The following is a 12,689-nucleotide window of genomic DNA, read 5'->3' as shown; positions in this document are numbered from 1 at the left end:
TCATTTCAACTAGTTTTCAACCTGTTTCTCATTACATTGTTTCAATCAGATTCAACCAGGGAGGGAAGGTAGGAGGGAGGGAGGGTTGGGAATTGGAAAGCTGATATTACTACTCAGACCAGTGTCTCCCTAGGGAGGAGAGAAGTGAGGGAGGTGGGAAGAGGGAGGGGAGAGTGTTATGTCCAAAAAGAGTTACACAAGTTCACATTATCCTGGGAAATCACACTTATTCATCTCTATCCCTTTCTCATCCTCTCCCACACATTGCTTATTAATTTGTCTCTATTTGCTTACCTCTTCCCTTCTCCCCTGTCTCTCTAGTCCTCCTTCCTCCTGCCCTGTCTCTCCAGTCCTCTTCCCTTCTCCCCTGTCTCTCCCTCTCCAGTCCTCCTTCCTCCTGCCCTGTCTCTCCAGTCCTCCTTCCTCCTGCCCTGTCTCTCCAGTCCTCCATCCTCCTGCCCTGTCTCTCCAGTCCTCTTCCCTTCTCCCCTGTCTCTCCCTATCCAGTCCTCCTTCCTCCTGCCCTGTCTCTCCAGTCCTCCATCCTCCTGCCCTGTCTCTCCAGTCCTCCATCCTCCTCCCCTGTCTCTCCAGTCCTCCTTCCTCCTGCCCTGTCTCTCCAGTCCTCCTTCCTCCTGCCCTGTCTCTCCAGTCCTCTTCCCTTCTCCCCTGTCTCTCCCTCTCCAGTCCTCCATCCTCCTCCCCTGTCTCCCCCCTCTCCCTGTTCCATCCCCCAACCTTTTTTCTCCATCTCCATCTCACTCTCCTGTTCCATCTCCATCTCCCTCTCCTGTTCCATCTCCATCTCACTCTCCTGTTCCATCTCCATCTCAGTCTCCTGTTCCATCTCCATCTCTCTCTCCTGTTCCATCTCCATCTCCCTCTCCTGTTCCATCTCTCCTGTTCCATCTCCATCTCTCTCTCCTGTTCCATCTCCATCTGTTCTCCTCTCCTGTTCCATCTCCATCTCTCTCTCCTGTTCCATCTCCTCTCCTGTTCCATCTCCATCTCACTCTCCTGTTCCATCTCCATCTCTCTCCTGTTCCATCTCCATCTCTCTCTCCTGTTCCATCTCCATCTCTCTCTCCTGTTCCATCTCCATCTCCCTCTCCTGTTCCATCTCCATCTCCCTCTCCTGTTCCATCTCCATCTCCCTCTCCTGTTCCATCTCCATCTCTCTCTCCTGTTCCATCTCCATCTCTCTCTCCTGTTCCATCTCCATCTCCCTCTCTGTTCATCTCCTCTCCTGTTCCATCTCCATCTCCATCTCTCCTGTTCCATCTCCATCTCCCTCTGTTCCCTCCATCTTCCATCTGTTCCATCTCCATCTCTCTCCTGTTCCATCTCCATCTCCCTCTCCTGTTCCATCTCCATCTCTCTCTCCTGTTCCATCTCCATCTCCCTCTCCTGTTCCATCTCCATCTCTCACTCATTTTCTGTTTGCCACCCATGGGACATTCTCTGAGATTAGAGTTAGATGAAGAGGAATGAGAGAGGGATGGAGTGGGAGAGAGGATTCACCACAGGCTCAGAGGGGGATCCTCTGACACACACCTTGGATATTTATTCAGAGAAAACAAGGGAATGTTTGATGAAAAAGAGAGAGATGAGTGAGAGGTAGCAGCGAGAAGAGAGACAATGAATCACACCTGTGCGATCTGACAGAAGAGGGTGAGAATGACATACCAAGTGTCCAGGGGACTGTCACTTTACTACAGCTATGTATGTTAATATCTCTCATGCATGCACACAGACACACACACACACACACACACACACACACACACACACACACACACACACACACACACACACACACACACACACACACACACACACACACACACACACACACACACACACACACACACACACACACACACACACACACACACACACCTCAGTGTTGCAATTCTATGTGTGTGTGTGTGTGTGTGTGACTGAGGAGGAGTTGCTTACGAATACAGGGCAGTGTCTGTGTTTGGTCTCCTTGGTAACAGCCTCCTGAGTAAGCCTGGTGATTGGATCTGGGATTTCAGGGAGTGGCTCCAGCCTGGGAATGTGTGTGTGTGTGTGTGTGTGTGTGTGTGTGTGTGTGTGTGTGTGTGTGTGTGTGTGTGTGTGTGTGTGTGTGTGTGTGTGTGTGTGTGTGTGTGTGTGTGTGTGTGTGTGTGTGTGTGTGTGTGTGTGTGAATGAGCCGCACAATACCGCTCTCCAATCTTTAGATTTATACTCCAAGGAAAACCTCCCCATTTTAAAATATATAAAATCTGAAATATAACAACGTCCTTGTTCTAAATGAGTATATTTATTTAGACTACCGTCAGACATTCTACACCAGGCTGCCAGGCCAGCCAGGACTGGAGGAGGACAGTTCTATTTAAAGAAGAAAGTTAATTAATGAGACTTTTACTGAGGCATTATTAATTATCAAAGTATGCTGAGAGTGGAGGAGGGGACTGGGGTATACACCTGTATACGTGAACACACATGGTCGCACACAGACACACACACACACACACACACACACCACACACACACACACACACACACACACACACACACACACACACACACACACACACACACACACACACACACACACACACACACACACACACACCTTCCCTATCCGCCCATCTATCCTCCTCCATGTTTGAGGGTGTGATTTTCACACACTAGGAATTAACTAGAGATACTGGTGTGATCTTCACACACTAGGAATTAGGCAGAGATACTGGTGTGATCTTCACACACTAGGAATTAGGCAGAGATACTGGTGTGATCTTCACACACTAGGAATTAGACAGAGATACTGGTGTGACCTTCACACACTAGGAATTAGGCAGAGATACTGGTGTGACCTTTACACACTAGGAATTAGGCAGAGGGACTGGTGTGACCGTCGTACACATTGGTGGAAAAGTGAAAGTCACCCAGTAAAATACTACTTGAGTAAAAGTCTAAAAATATTTGGTTTTAAATATACTTAAGTATCAAAAGTAAAAGTATAAATAATTTTCAAAGTGCTTTATTAAGCAAACCAGACAGCACTATTTTATTCTATAATTTATGGATAGCCAGGGTCCCACTCCAACACTCAGACATCATTTACAAATTAACCATTTGTGTTTAAGGAATATGCCAGATCAGAGGCAGTAGGGATTCCCAGGGATGTTCTCTTGATAAATGCGTGAACTGGGCCATTTTCCTGCCCGGCTAAGCATTCAAAATGTAACTAGTACTTTTGGGTGTCAGGGAAAATGTATGGAGTAAAAAGTACATTATTTTCTTTAGGAATATAAGTGAAGTAAAAGTAAAATTTGTCAACAATATAAATAGTAAAGTACAGATACCCCCAAAAACTACTTAAGTAGTACTTTAAAGTAACTTTACTTAAGTACTTTACACCACTGGTTGTACACTAGGAACGAGGCAGATGGACTGGTGTGACCGTGGTACACTAGGAACGAGGCAGATGGACTGGAGGCAGATGGACTAGGAACGAGGCAGATGGACCGTGGACCGTGGTACACTAGGAATGAGGCAGATGGACTGGTGTTGACCGTGTACACTAGGAACGAGGCAGATGGAGGACACTAGGAAGGCATGGATGGTGACTGGTGTGACCGTGGTACACTAGGAACGAGGCAGATGTACTGGTGTGACCGTGGTACACTAGGAACGAGGCAGATGGACTGGTGTGACCGTGGTACACTAGGAATGAGGCAGATGGACTGGTGTTGACCGTGGTACACTAGGAACGAGGCAGATGGACTGGTGTGACCGTGGTACACTAGGAACGAGGCAGATGGACTGGTGTGACCGTGGTACACTAGGAACGAGGCTTGGGTCACTCCTAGAACAATACACACAAAAACACACTGCCTATTAGGCCTAATAACCTAAACTGTCACACTGCTTGTAAAAAGTAGGCTACAGTAGAGTAATAGTTTGTAGCAGTATAAATGCGCCCTCTAGAGACGCTTTGGGAACAGGCTCAGATTACTCCGTTTAGTACTTTTCAACCATTTGGTATAGCTATTATACTCGTCACGTTGTTGTATACTTCTCATCACGTTTCATTCGATTAAAAAGATTAGGCCTGCTACCCATGTACCTATTGTGAGATTAACGCATAACATGTATAAAAATACATGGAATTAACTCGAATGTGTGGTTTTGTGAAAAGGAGATTTTAGACGAAAATAATGATGGCGCGGTTTCTCTGTAATAAACAGCAAACTCTTGGCGATATATTCGGTGATTCAGAACCGGTCAGTGGCCCTGTGACAGTTCGGTGACCCACCTCGCCGTTAACGGACCGGGAGATATTTCGATGTCGCGTTGCAGAACTTCTCCAACGCAAACTCACTATCAAAACAAATCGGACACACGTGCTTTTCCCGCAGAAAAGATGTCACCGCCACAGCCCTCCCCTTCCATGTCCACCGTAGAAAACAAATACTAGAATAACAGAAGAAACGGATCAAATGTTTTTGGATCACGTTTTTCAAACGTGTTAACGTTTCAACCCGCTCGAGCAGGAGGGGGGTTATTGAAACCAGCTGATTAGCGCTGCGAGCTGTCTGAGAGGCGGAAGTGAGGTCACCAGGAGCGCGTTCATGTTATTATTGTTATTTTGGTAGCTGGCAGTGTGATGAGACGCACTGGAGAGCCGTCGGGCTCAAAGACTAGGTTATTGCTCTTCCAGGCCGCCCCGGACTAAGCACCAATCCCGGAGAAAGAAGCCCTGTTGCCGGCAGGGGAGAGCACCCAGCCCAGGCTCCTCTCCCACCAGCAGCCCTTCAAACGACACAGGCTACAAAAACAATACGGTATCCGACAAACCTAACGCTGGCCCCAGACGTGTTGTGTACGGTAACACCCTCCGCAGTACGGTAACACCCTCCGCAGATATGAACGGCATCACCAAGGGCAGGTTTGAGGTAAGAGCTGCAGAAACGGGACAGGAGTGTGTATGTAAACGGCTATGAACGGTAGTAGATTTTCGGTATGGTGTTTCTGCGTGCACAGTTTGAATTGTACATGCTGGAGGGAGCTGGGGCTTTGTTGGTTAAGGGTAATACGAAATCCTGTTATTGTCAAGACAGACGCACAATCTGACTGCTGCAACACCGAGCTCAGTCTGTGGTACAGGAGCGACGGATAGAGTTGAGGTTGGTGCCATAGTAGGGCTGAGGTTGGTTGCCATAGTAGGGCTGAGGTTGGTTGCCATAGTAGGGCTGAGGTTGGTTGCCATAGTAGGGCTGAGGTTGGTTGCCATAGTAGGGCTGAGGTTGGTTGCCATAGTAGGGCTGAGGTTGGTTGCCATAGTAGGGCTGAGGTTGGTTGCCATAGTAGGGCTGAGGTTGGTTGCCATAGTAGGGCTGAGGTTGGTTGCCATGGTAGGGCTGAGGTTGGTTGCCATGGTAGGGCTGAGGTTGGTTGCCATGGTAGGGCTGAGGTTGGTTGCCATGGTAGGGCTGAGGTGGGTTGCCATGGTAGGGCTGAGGTGGGTTGCCATGGTAGGGCTGAGGTGGGTTGCCATGGTAGGGCTGGGGTGGGTTGCCATGGTAGGGCCGGGGTGGGTTGCCATGGTAGGGCCGGGGTGGGTTGCCATGGTAGGGCCGGGGTGGGTTGCCATGGTAGGGCCGGGGTGGGTTGCCATGGTAGGGCCGGGGTGGGTTGCCATGGTAGGGCCGGGGTGGGTTGCCATGGTAGGGCCGGGGTGGGTTGCCATGGTAGGGCCGGGGTGGGTTGCCACAGTCACTGTCATGTGTCGCGGCAACATACATGTTATATAGGCACCAGGCTCCTATCTCCTTAAACTGGGAAACAGCCTGCTCGAGCTCAGACCGGAGGGTGCACAACATACAGACCTTTGCAGATAGAAATGTCAAAACTAGTGCTAACATGATTCCTCACTTAACAAAGTTAGGCTATGTCTGTTCTACATAATAGGGATTGTGCCTTACTGAACACATTAGGTAGGGTAGCATGTGATCTGTAATGGTTATCTTGCTGTGTGTGTGTGTGTGTGTGTGTGTGTGTGTGTGTGTGTGTGTGTGTGTGTGTGTGTGTGTGTGTGTGTGTGTGTGTGTGTGTGTCAGGCCCGGCTCCAGGATGAATCCATGGGGCACAACTAGTATCACTTTAGAGCCCCTAAATAAACAAAGTAGATTGGTCCTACTGCTGTTCAAATGTACAGAAATCTATCTGGAATGTTTCATATAATAACAGAAAGGTATGTGCCCCACTACGACATACCAGCTGACAGGAAGAGCAACCACTAGGCTGTCAAATATTCCTACAGGCTTCATAGTTTAAACTTCAATACTTAGAACCATAGGCTAGATTTCTGTAGAATTTGTGACGCTCTGCGATGAGCGTAACCTACATTCGGGTATTCATAGCTGATGTGAAATTTCCTACACGACAGGAGACAATTTTGAATATGTGGCGAATAAGAGTAAACACCTATTCAGATGGTAACACACGCTAGAGAGCAGGGACGGGGCGAAAAAGTAGGCCGTGTCGTTTTTGAAATAGTATTGACATCAGTTTTACAGTAGCCCATCACGCAACGACTGTGTGTAATGTAAATGAATGATAACAGAGTGAACGTTTGCCTACTTCTTTTTAGTAGACTGGACACGGTATTGGTCCTAAACTACTACGACATACAACACGTACAAAAATGTAGGCCTACCCGACATGCAGCAACTGTCATTTCGTACACGAGAAAGCATGTGACTTTGAAGAGAAGCCCCACGAAGAATGGGAGCCTAAGAGGCGCTCATTAAAACAGCACACAGCGTAACCATGGATTCAGGACCGCCGGTGAGCGCGATGAAAGGATGGTACTTTCAGCACCACCGACGTGGTCAACCAGGACAATAGGAGTACCTCCCCCGGGGCTCGCCTCGGAGCACAACCAATAGGCTACATTGGTCATTGTCCCAATACCAATAAAATCATGCAGAGCTGGATATCTATCAATAGCAATTAGACCCCAAAAGCAAGTCACAGAAATCTAACATGCATTGAAGTAAAAAGCAAAGGCTTAAAGCCTAAAGCACAGGCCTAAAGCACAGGCCTAAAGCACAGGCCTAAAGCACAGGCCTAAAGCACAGGCCTAAAGCACAGGCCTAAAGCACAGGCCTAAAGCACAGGCCTAAAGCACAGGCCTAAAGCACAGGCCTAAAGCAAAGGCCTAATGTAAAAAGCAAAGGCCTAATGTAACTATACATTACATTTAAAAAATCTTCCAAACAACCAGGCTTACATGAGGGAAAAACAAAATGAATGAATAATTCTGTTGTGGCGGCCAGGGACATAAAGGCTGTAGCTTACCATTGTAGAAGAGCCTCCTCCAGTTAACTATTTCCTTTGCTAAATCGCGATGACATTTTCCTCACCGCGGCATCCAAAGTGCTAAAAAACCAGTTATGCTACAACCCCATCTCGTTTCCATCATCATGCTGACCCCACTGTGCTTTCAACTACATACTCTCGCAGAGTTTCTCATGAGCCTGTCGCCTGCTTGAAGCTGGTGTGGTCCTGCCCTTCTGGCATGCCTCCCAAAGCTTTTCCAATTCAGCGTCACATCGCAGTTTTTCTACATACTGAGGACAAGTTTGACAGCGGTGTGCAGATCAGAAGCTTCTGATTGCAGGAACTTGTTAGGAGGGTCGAAGAGCCTCAGGATTGTGTGAGTCATTGTTAGCAATAAACTTAAAGCCAGGCTCTGTCACTGCTTTCAATAAAGCCTATGGCCCCAAGTCTGACATCTGTGCCATATGCACAAGTCGATTTGATTTCCCCCGAGCATCTCTGATGTTGTTACTTGATTTCAAAATGACTGACACCGTGGCCAGTCCATGTCTGATCAAGAAGTCTTCTTCAGTTTCTCCCCAGTGTACAGTGCAGCCACCATGGGGTTTTCTAAAGTCATCGTACAGAGAGCTACACACATTGAACAAGTCCTCTATCGCCTCCTCAGATGACGTAGCTGCACCACAACCAACTGCAGACGCTACAAAAGGCCGGCTTTTCTCACACTGAAAATGCGTCTGAGGCAACGTTGGCTCCTCATCACCGAGGTGGTCAGGTGGCTGAGGTAAAACTGGCTCCTCATCACCAAGGTGGTCAGGTGGCTGAGGTAACCCTGGCTCCTCATCACCAAGGTGGTCAGGTGGCTGAGGTAACCCTGGCTCCTCATCACCGAGGTGGTCAGGTGGCTGAGGTAACCCTGGCTCCTCATCACCGAGGTGGTCAGGTGGCTGAGGTAACCCTGGCTCCTCATCACCGAGGTGGTCAGGTGGCTGAGGTAACCCTGGCTCCTCATCACCGAGGTGGTCAGGTGGCTGAGGTAACCCTGGCTCCTCATCACCGAGGTGGTCAGGTGGCTGAGGTAACCCTGGCTCCTCATCACCGAGGTGGTCAGGTGGCTGAGGGTAAAGCTGGCTCCTCATCACCGAGGTGGTCAGGTGGCTGAGGTAACGTTGGCTCCTCATCACCGAGGTGGTCAGGTGGCTGAGGTAACGCTGGCTCCTCATCACCGAGGTGTGCTATACTATAGGTATAGACAACCTAGATGGGATACTGTTGTTCTCTATCAGTAATGATGAGCCACCAGGTATAGACAACCTAGATGGGATACTGTTGTTCTCTATCAGTAATGATGAGCCACCAGGTATAGACAACCTAGATGGGATACTGTTGTTCTCTATCAGTAATGATGAGCCACTAGGTATAGACAACCTAGATGGGATACTGTTGTTCTCTATCAGTAATGATGAGCCACCAGGTATAGACAACCTAGATGGGAAGCTAATGAGAATGGTAGCAGACTGTATTGCCACCCCTATTTGCCATGTTGTTAACCAAAGCCTAAAGGTGTGTGTGTGTATATATAGGTGTGCGTGTGTATATAATTGTGTGTGTTTCTGCCTCTGTGGTGTGTGTGTGTGTGTGTGTATATAGGTGTGCGTGTGTATATAATTGTGTGTGTGTGTCCGTCCACAGGCGTGGAAGGAAGCTAAAGTAATTCCACTGCTCAAAAATAGTAAAGCACCATTTGCTGGCTCTAACAGCCGCCCAATCAGTTTGCTGCCTGTTCTTAGTAAACTGAGGCAGAGAATTGTTTTTGACCAAATACTACTGACTTTCAGCATGCATATAGAGAAGGACACTCAACTTGTACTGCTCTGACTCAGATGACTGATGATTGGTTAAAAGAAATGGCTAATAACATGATACAGTGCCTTCCACTAGTATTGGCACCCTTGGTAGACATGGGCTGTGAAAAAAAATATATTGTTTATCCTCTTGGTCTTTCATTCAAAATATTCACAAAAATCTAACCTTTAATTAAAGTGAAATAATTGAAAGAAAAAATAAATTCTTATCATTAAACAAATATTTCTCAAGTATGTGTGCCACAGTTATTGACACTCCTTCATTCAATACTTTGTGCAACCTCCCTTTGTCAAGATAACAACTCTGAGTCTTCTCCCATAACACACGGCAAGGGATCTGAGACCATTCCTCCATACAGAATCTCTCCAGATCCTTCAGAGTGGACTCTCCTCTTCAGCTCATCCCGCAGGTTTGGGTCAGGGGACTGGGACGGCCATGGCAAAAACCTTGATTCTGTGGTCAGTGAACCATTTTTTGTCTTGATTTTGAGGTGTGCTTTGGATCATTGTCCTGCTGGAAGATCCAACCACGGCCCAGTTTAAGCTTCCGAGCAGATGCAGTCAGGTTTTGATTTTACATCTGCTGGTACTTGATGGAGTCCATGATACCATGTAATCCTAACAAGTTGTCCAGAGCCTTTGGAAGAAAAATCAGCCCCACATCATCAAATATCCACCACCGTACTTCACAGTGGTGACGAGGAACCTCTCTGCATGGATATCTTTCTGTCTGGATATCTGTCTGCATGGATAGCTGTCTGCATGGATATCTGTCTGCATGGATATCTGTCTGCATGGATATCTGTCTGCATGGATAGCTGTCTGCATGGATAGCTGTCTGCATGGATATCTTTCTGTCTGGATATCTTTCTGTCTGGATATCTGTCTGCATGGATATCTGTCTGCATGGATATCTGTCTGCATGGATATCTGTCTGCATGGATAGCTGTCTGCATGGATATCTGTCTGCATGGATATCTTTCTGTCTGGATATCTGTCTGCATGGATATCTGTCTGCATGGATATCTGTCTGCATGGATAGCTGTCTGCATGGATATCTTTCTGTCTGGATAGCTGTCTGCATGGATATCTGTCTGCATGGATAGCTGTCTGCATGGATATCTGTCTGCATGGATATCTGTCTGCATGGATATCTGTCTGCATGGATATCTGTCTGCATGGATATCTGTCTGCATGGATATCTGTCTGCATGGATATCTGTCTGCATGGATATCTGTCTGCATGGATATCTGTCTGCATGGATATCTTTCTGCATGGATATCTTTCTGTCTGGATATCTGTCTGTATGGATATCTGTCTGTATGGATATCTGTCTGCATGGATATCTGTCTGCATGGATATCTGTCTGCATGGATAGCTGTCTGCATGGATAGCTGTCTGCATGGATATCTTTCTGTCTACGCCAAACCCACCTCTGGTGTTTGTTTCCAAAAAGCTCTCTTTTGGTCTCATCTGACTATAGAACCTTGTCCCATTGAAACCCTGTTGGTCTCATCTGACTATAGAACCCGATCCCATTGAAACCCTGTTGGTCTCATCTGACTATAGAACCTTGTCCCATTGAAACCCTGCTGGTCTCATCTGACTATAGAACCCGATCCCATTGAAACCCTGCTGGTCTCATCTGACTATAGAACCCAGTCCCATTGAAACCCTGTTGGTCTCATCTGACTATAGAACCTTGTCCCATTGAAACCCTGTTGGTCTCATCTGACTATAGAACCCGATCCCATTGAAACCCTGCTGGTCTCATCTGACTATAGAACCCGGTCCCATTGAAACCCTGTTGGTCTCATCTGACTATAGAACCCAGTCCCATTGAAACTCTCTTTTGGTCTCATCTGACTATAATGGATGACTATGGAAACTTGGCTTGTGTGTCACCTCGTATTTATACCCCAGTGAAACAGAAAGTCATGGGATGCGACTTAAGTGTTCCTAATCACTCACGTGAACTTAAACGTCATGTGAATGGGGAATATACTTCAGTTAGATTTTACTCATAATAATTTCTAGGGGTGCCAATTCTGGCATATGTTGCAGAGAAAAACATATTTCACATGTATTGTTTTTCAGTAATTTTGCTTCAGTTAAAGGTTTATATTTTTTTGTGAATATTTTGAATGAAAGACCAAGAGGATAAACAGCAAAGTAAAAATAAAATAAAAATGCACAGCCCATTTTGAGGGCTCTGTGGTTTGAGGGCTCTGTGGTTGGAGGGCTCTGTGGTTGGAGGGCACTGTGGTTGGAGGGCACTGTGGTTGGAGGGCACTGTGGTTGGAGGGCACTGTGGTTGGAGGGCACTGTGGTTGGAGGGCACTGTGGTTGGAGGGCACTGTGGTTGGAGGGCACTGTGGTTTGAGGGCACTGTGGTTTGAGGGCACTGTGGTTGGAGGGCACTGTGGTTGGAGGGCACTGTGGTTGGAGGGCACTGTGGTTGGAGGGCACTGTGGTTGGAGGGCACTGTGGTTGGAGGGCACTGTGGTTGGAGGGCACTGTGGTTGGAGGGCACTGTGGTTGGAGCTGTATTGTCAGATTTCAGTGCAGCCTTTAATGTTATTGATCATACCTTGTTATTAAAGAAACTCACTTGCTATGACTGTACGTGACCTGCCATCACCTGGTTGGAGAGTTAGGCCTATTCAACCAATAGAACCCAGAGTGTGTTCTTCAGTGGGCATTTTTTGTGACATCAGATATGTACAGTGCGGTGACCCTCAGGGCAGTTGCCTTGGGCCATTACTCTTCACTATTTTCACAAATGATTTGCCACGGGTCTTACACAAAGCTAGAGTGACTATGTCTGCAGATGATTCCACACTCTACATGTCAGCACCCAAAGCCAGTGACATCACTGACATTCTAAACAAGGAGTTACAGTCAGTATCAGAATGGGTGATTAATAATAGACTGGTCTTAAATACATCGACAACTAAAAGCGTTGTGATTGGTTGAAAACATTCTCTAAGACCTAAACCTCCACTGGAGTTGTGTATAAAGGGTGTGACCATTCAACAAGTTCAGGAAGCTAAACTCCCAGGTATAACATTATATAGTCAATTATCATGGTCAAGTCATATTGACTAAGTTGTTGTGAAGATGGGGAGGTCTGTCTGTATAAAAATATGTTCTGTGTTGACAAATCAACTACTAGTTGTTCGGTAAAATGGACTAGGTTAGAGGATATGGTCAAGTGCAGCAAAGAGAGACCTAGCAAAGCTGCAGCTGTCTCAAAACAGAGCAATGTGCCCTTAACTGCACATAGAGCACTAAATTCAACATGCTGGTATTTCCTGGTTGAGGGTTGACCTGAGAATAACTGCATAAAATCTTGTTTTTGTGAGAAATATTATTGTTGAAATTTTCCAGATTGTCTGCATAATTAACTTACATATAACTGACATACATACATACTAGAGGTCGACCGATTAGGATTTTCCAACGCCGATACCGATTAATCGGAT

At 46.9% G+C, this 12,689-nt stretch overlaps 1 protein-coding gene across 2 annotated transcripts in view; it reads left to right on the top strand.

Annotated features, from left to right (window-relative positions):
• The first annotated feature begins 4,597 nt into the window (after positions 1 to 4,597).
• LOC124043166 (F-box/LRR-repeat protein 2-like) overlaps positions 4,598 to 12,689 on the top strand; it is a 32,686-nt gene continuing 24,594 nt past the window's right edge. The window contains exon 1 of one of the 2 annotated variants that reach the window (XM_046361425.1): positions 4,598 to 4,950. In XM_046361425.1, the coding sequence (XP_046217381.1) occupies positions 4,921 to 4,950 (30 nt within the window). In that variant the 5' untranslated portion in view covers positions 4,598 to 4,920. The remainder of the gene's footprint in view (positions 4,951 to 12,689) is intronic. The other variant, XM_046361424.1, reaches the window with a different exon arrangement.

The sequence above is a fragment of the Oncorhynchus gorbuscha genome, linkage group LG09, assembly GCF_021184085.1.
Source record: "Oncorhynchus gorbuscha isolate QuinsamMale2020 ecotype Even-year linkage group LG09, OgorEven_v1.0, whole genome shotgun sequence".
Classification (NCBI taxonomy): domain Eukaryota; kingdom Metazoa; phylum Chordata; class Actinopteri; order Salmoniformes; family Salmonidae; genus Oncorhynchus; species Oncorhynchus gorbuscha.
This window is presented reverse-complemented; position numbering and strand designations above follow the sequence as displayed.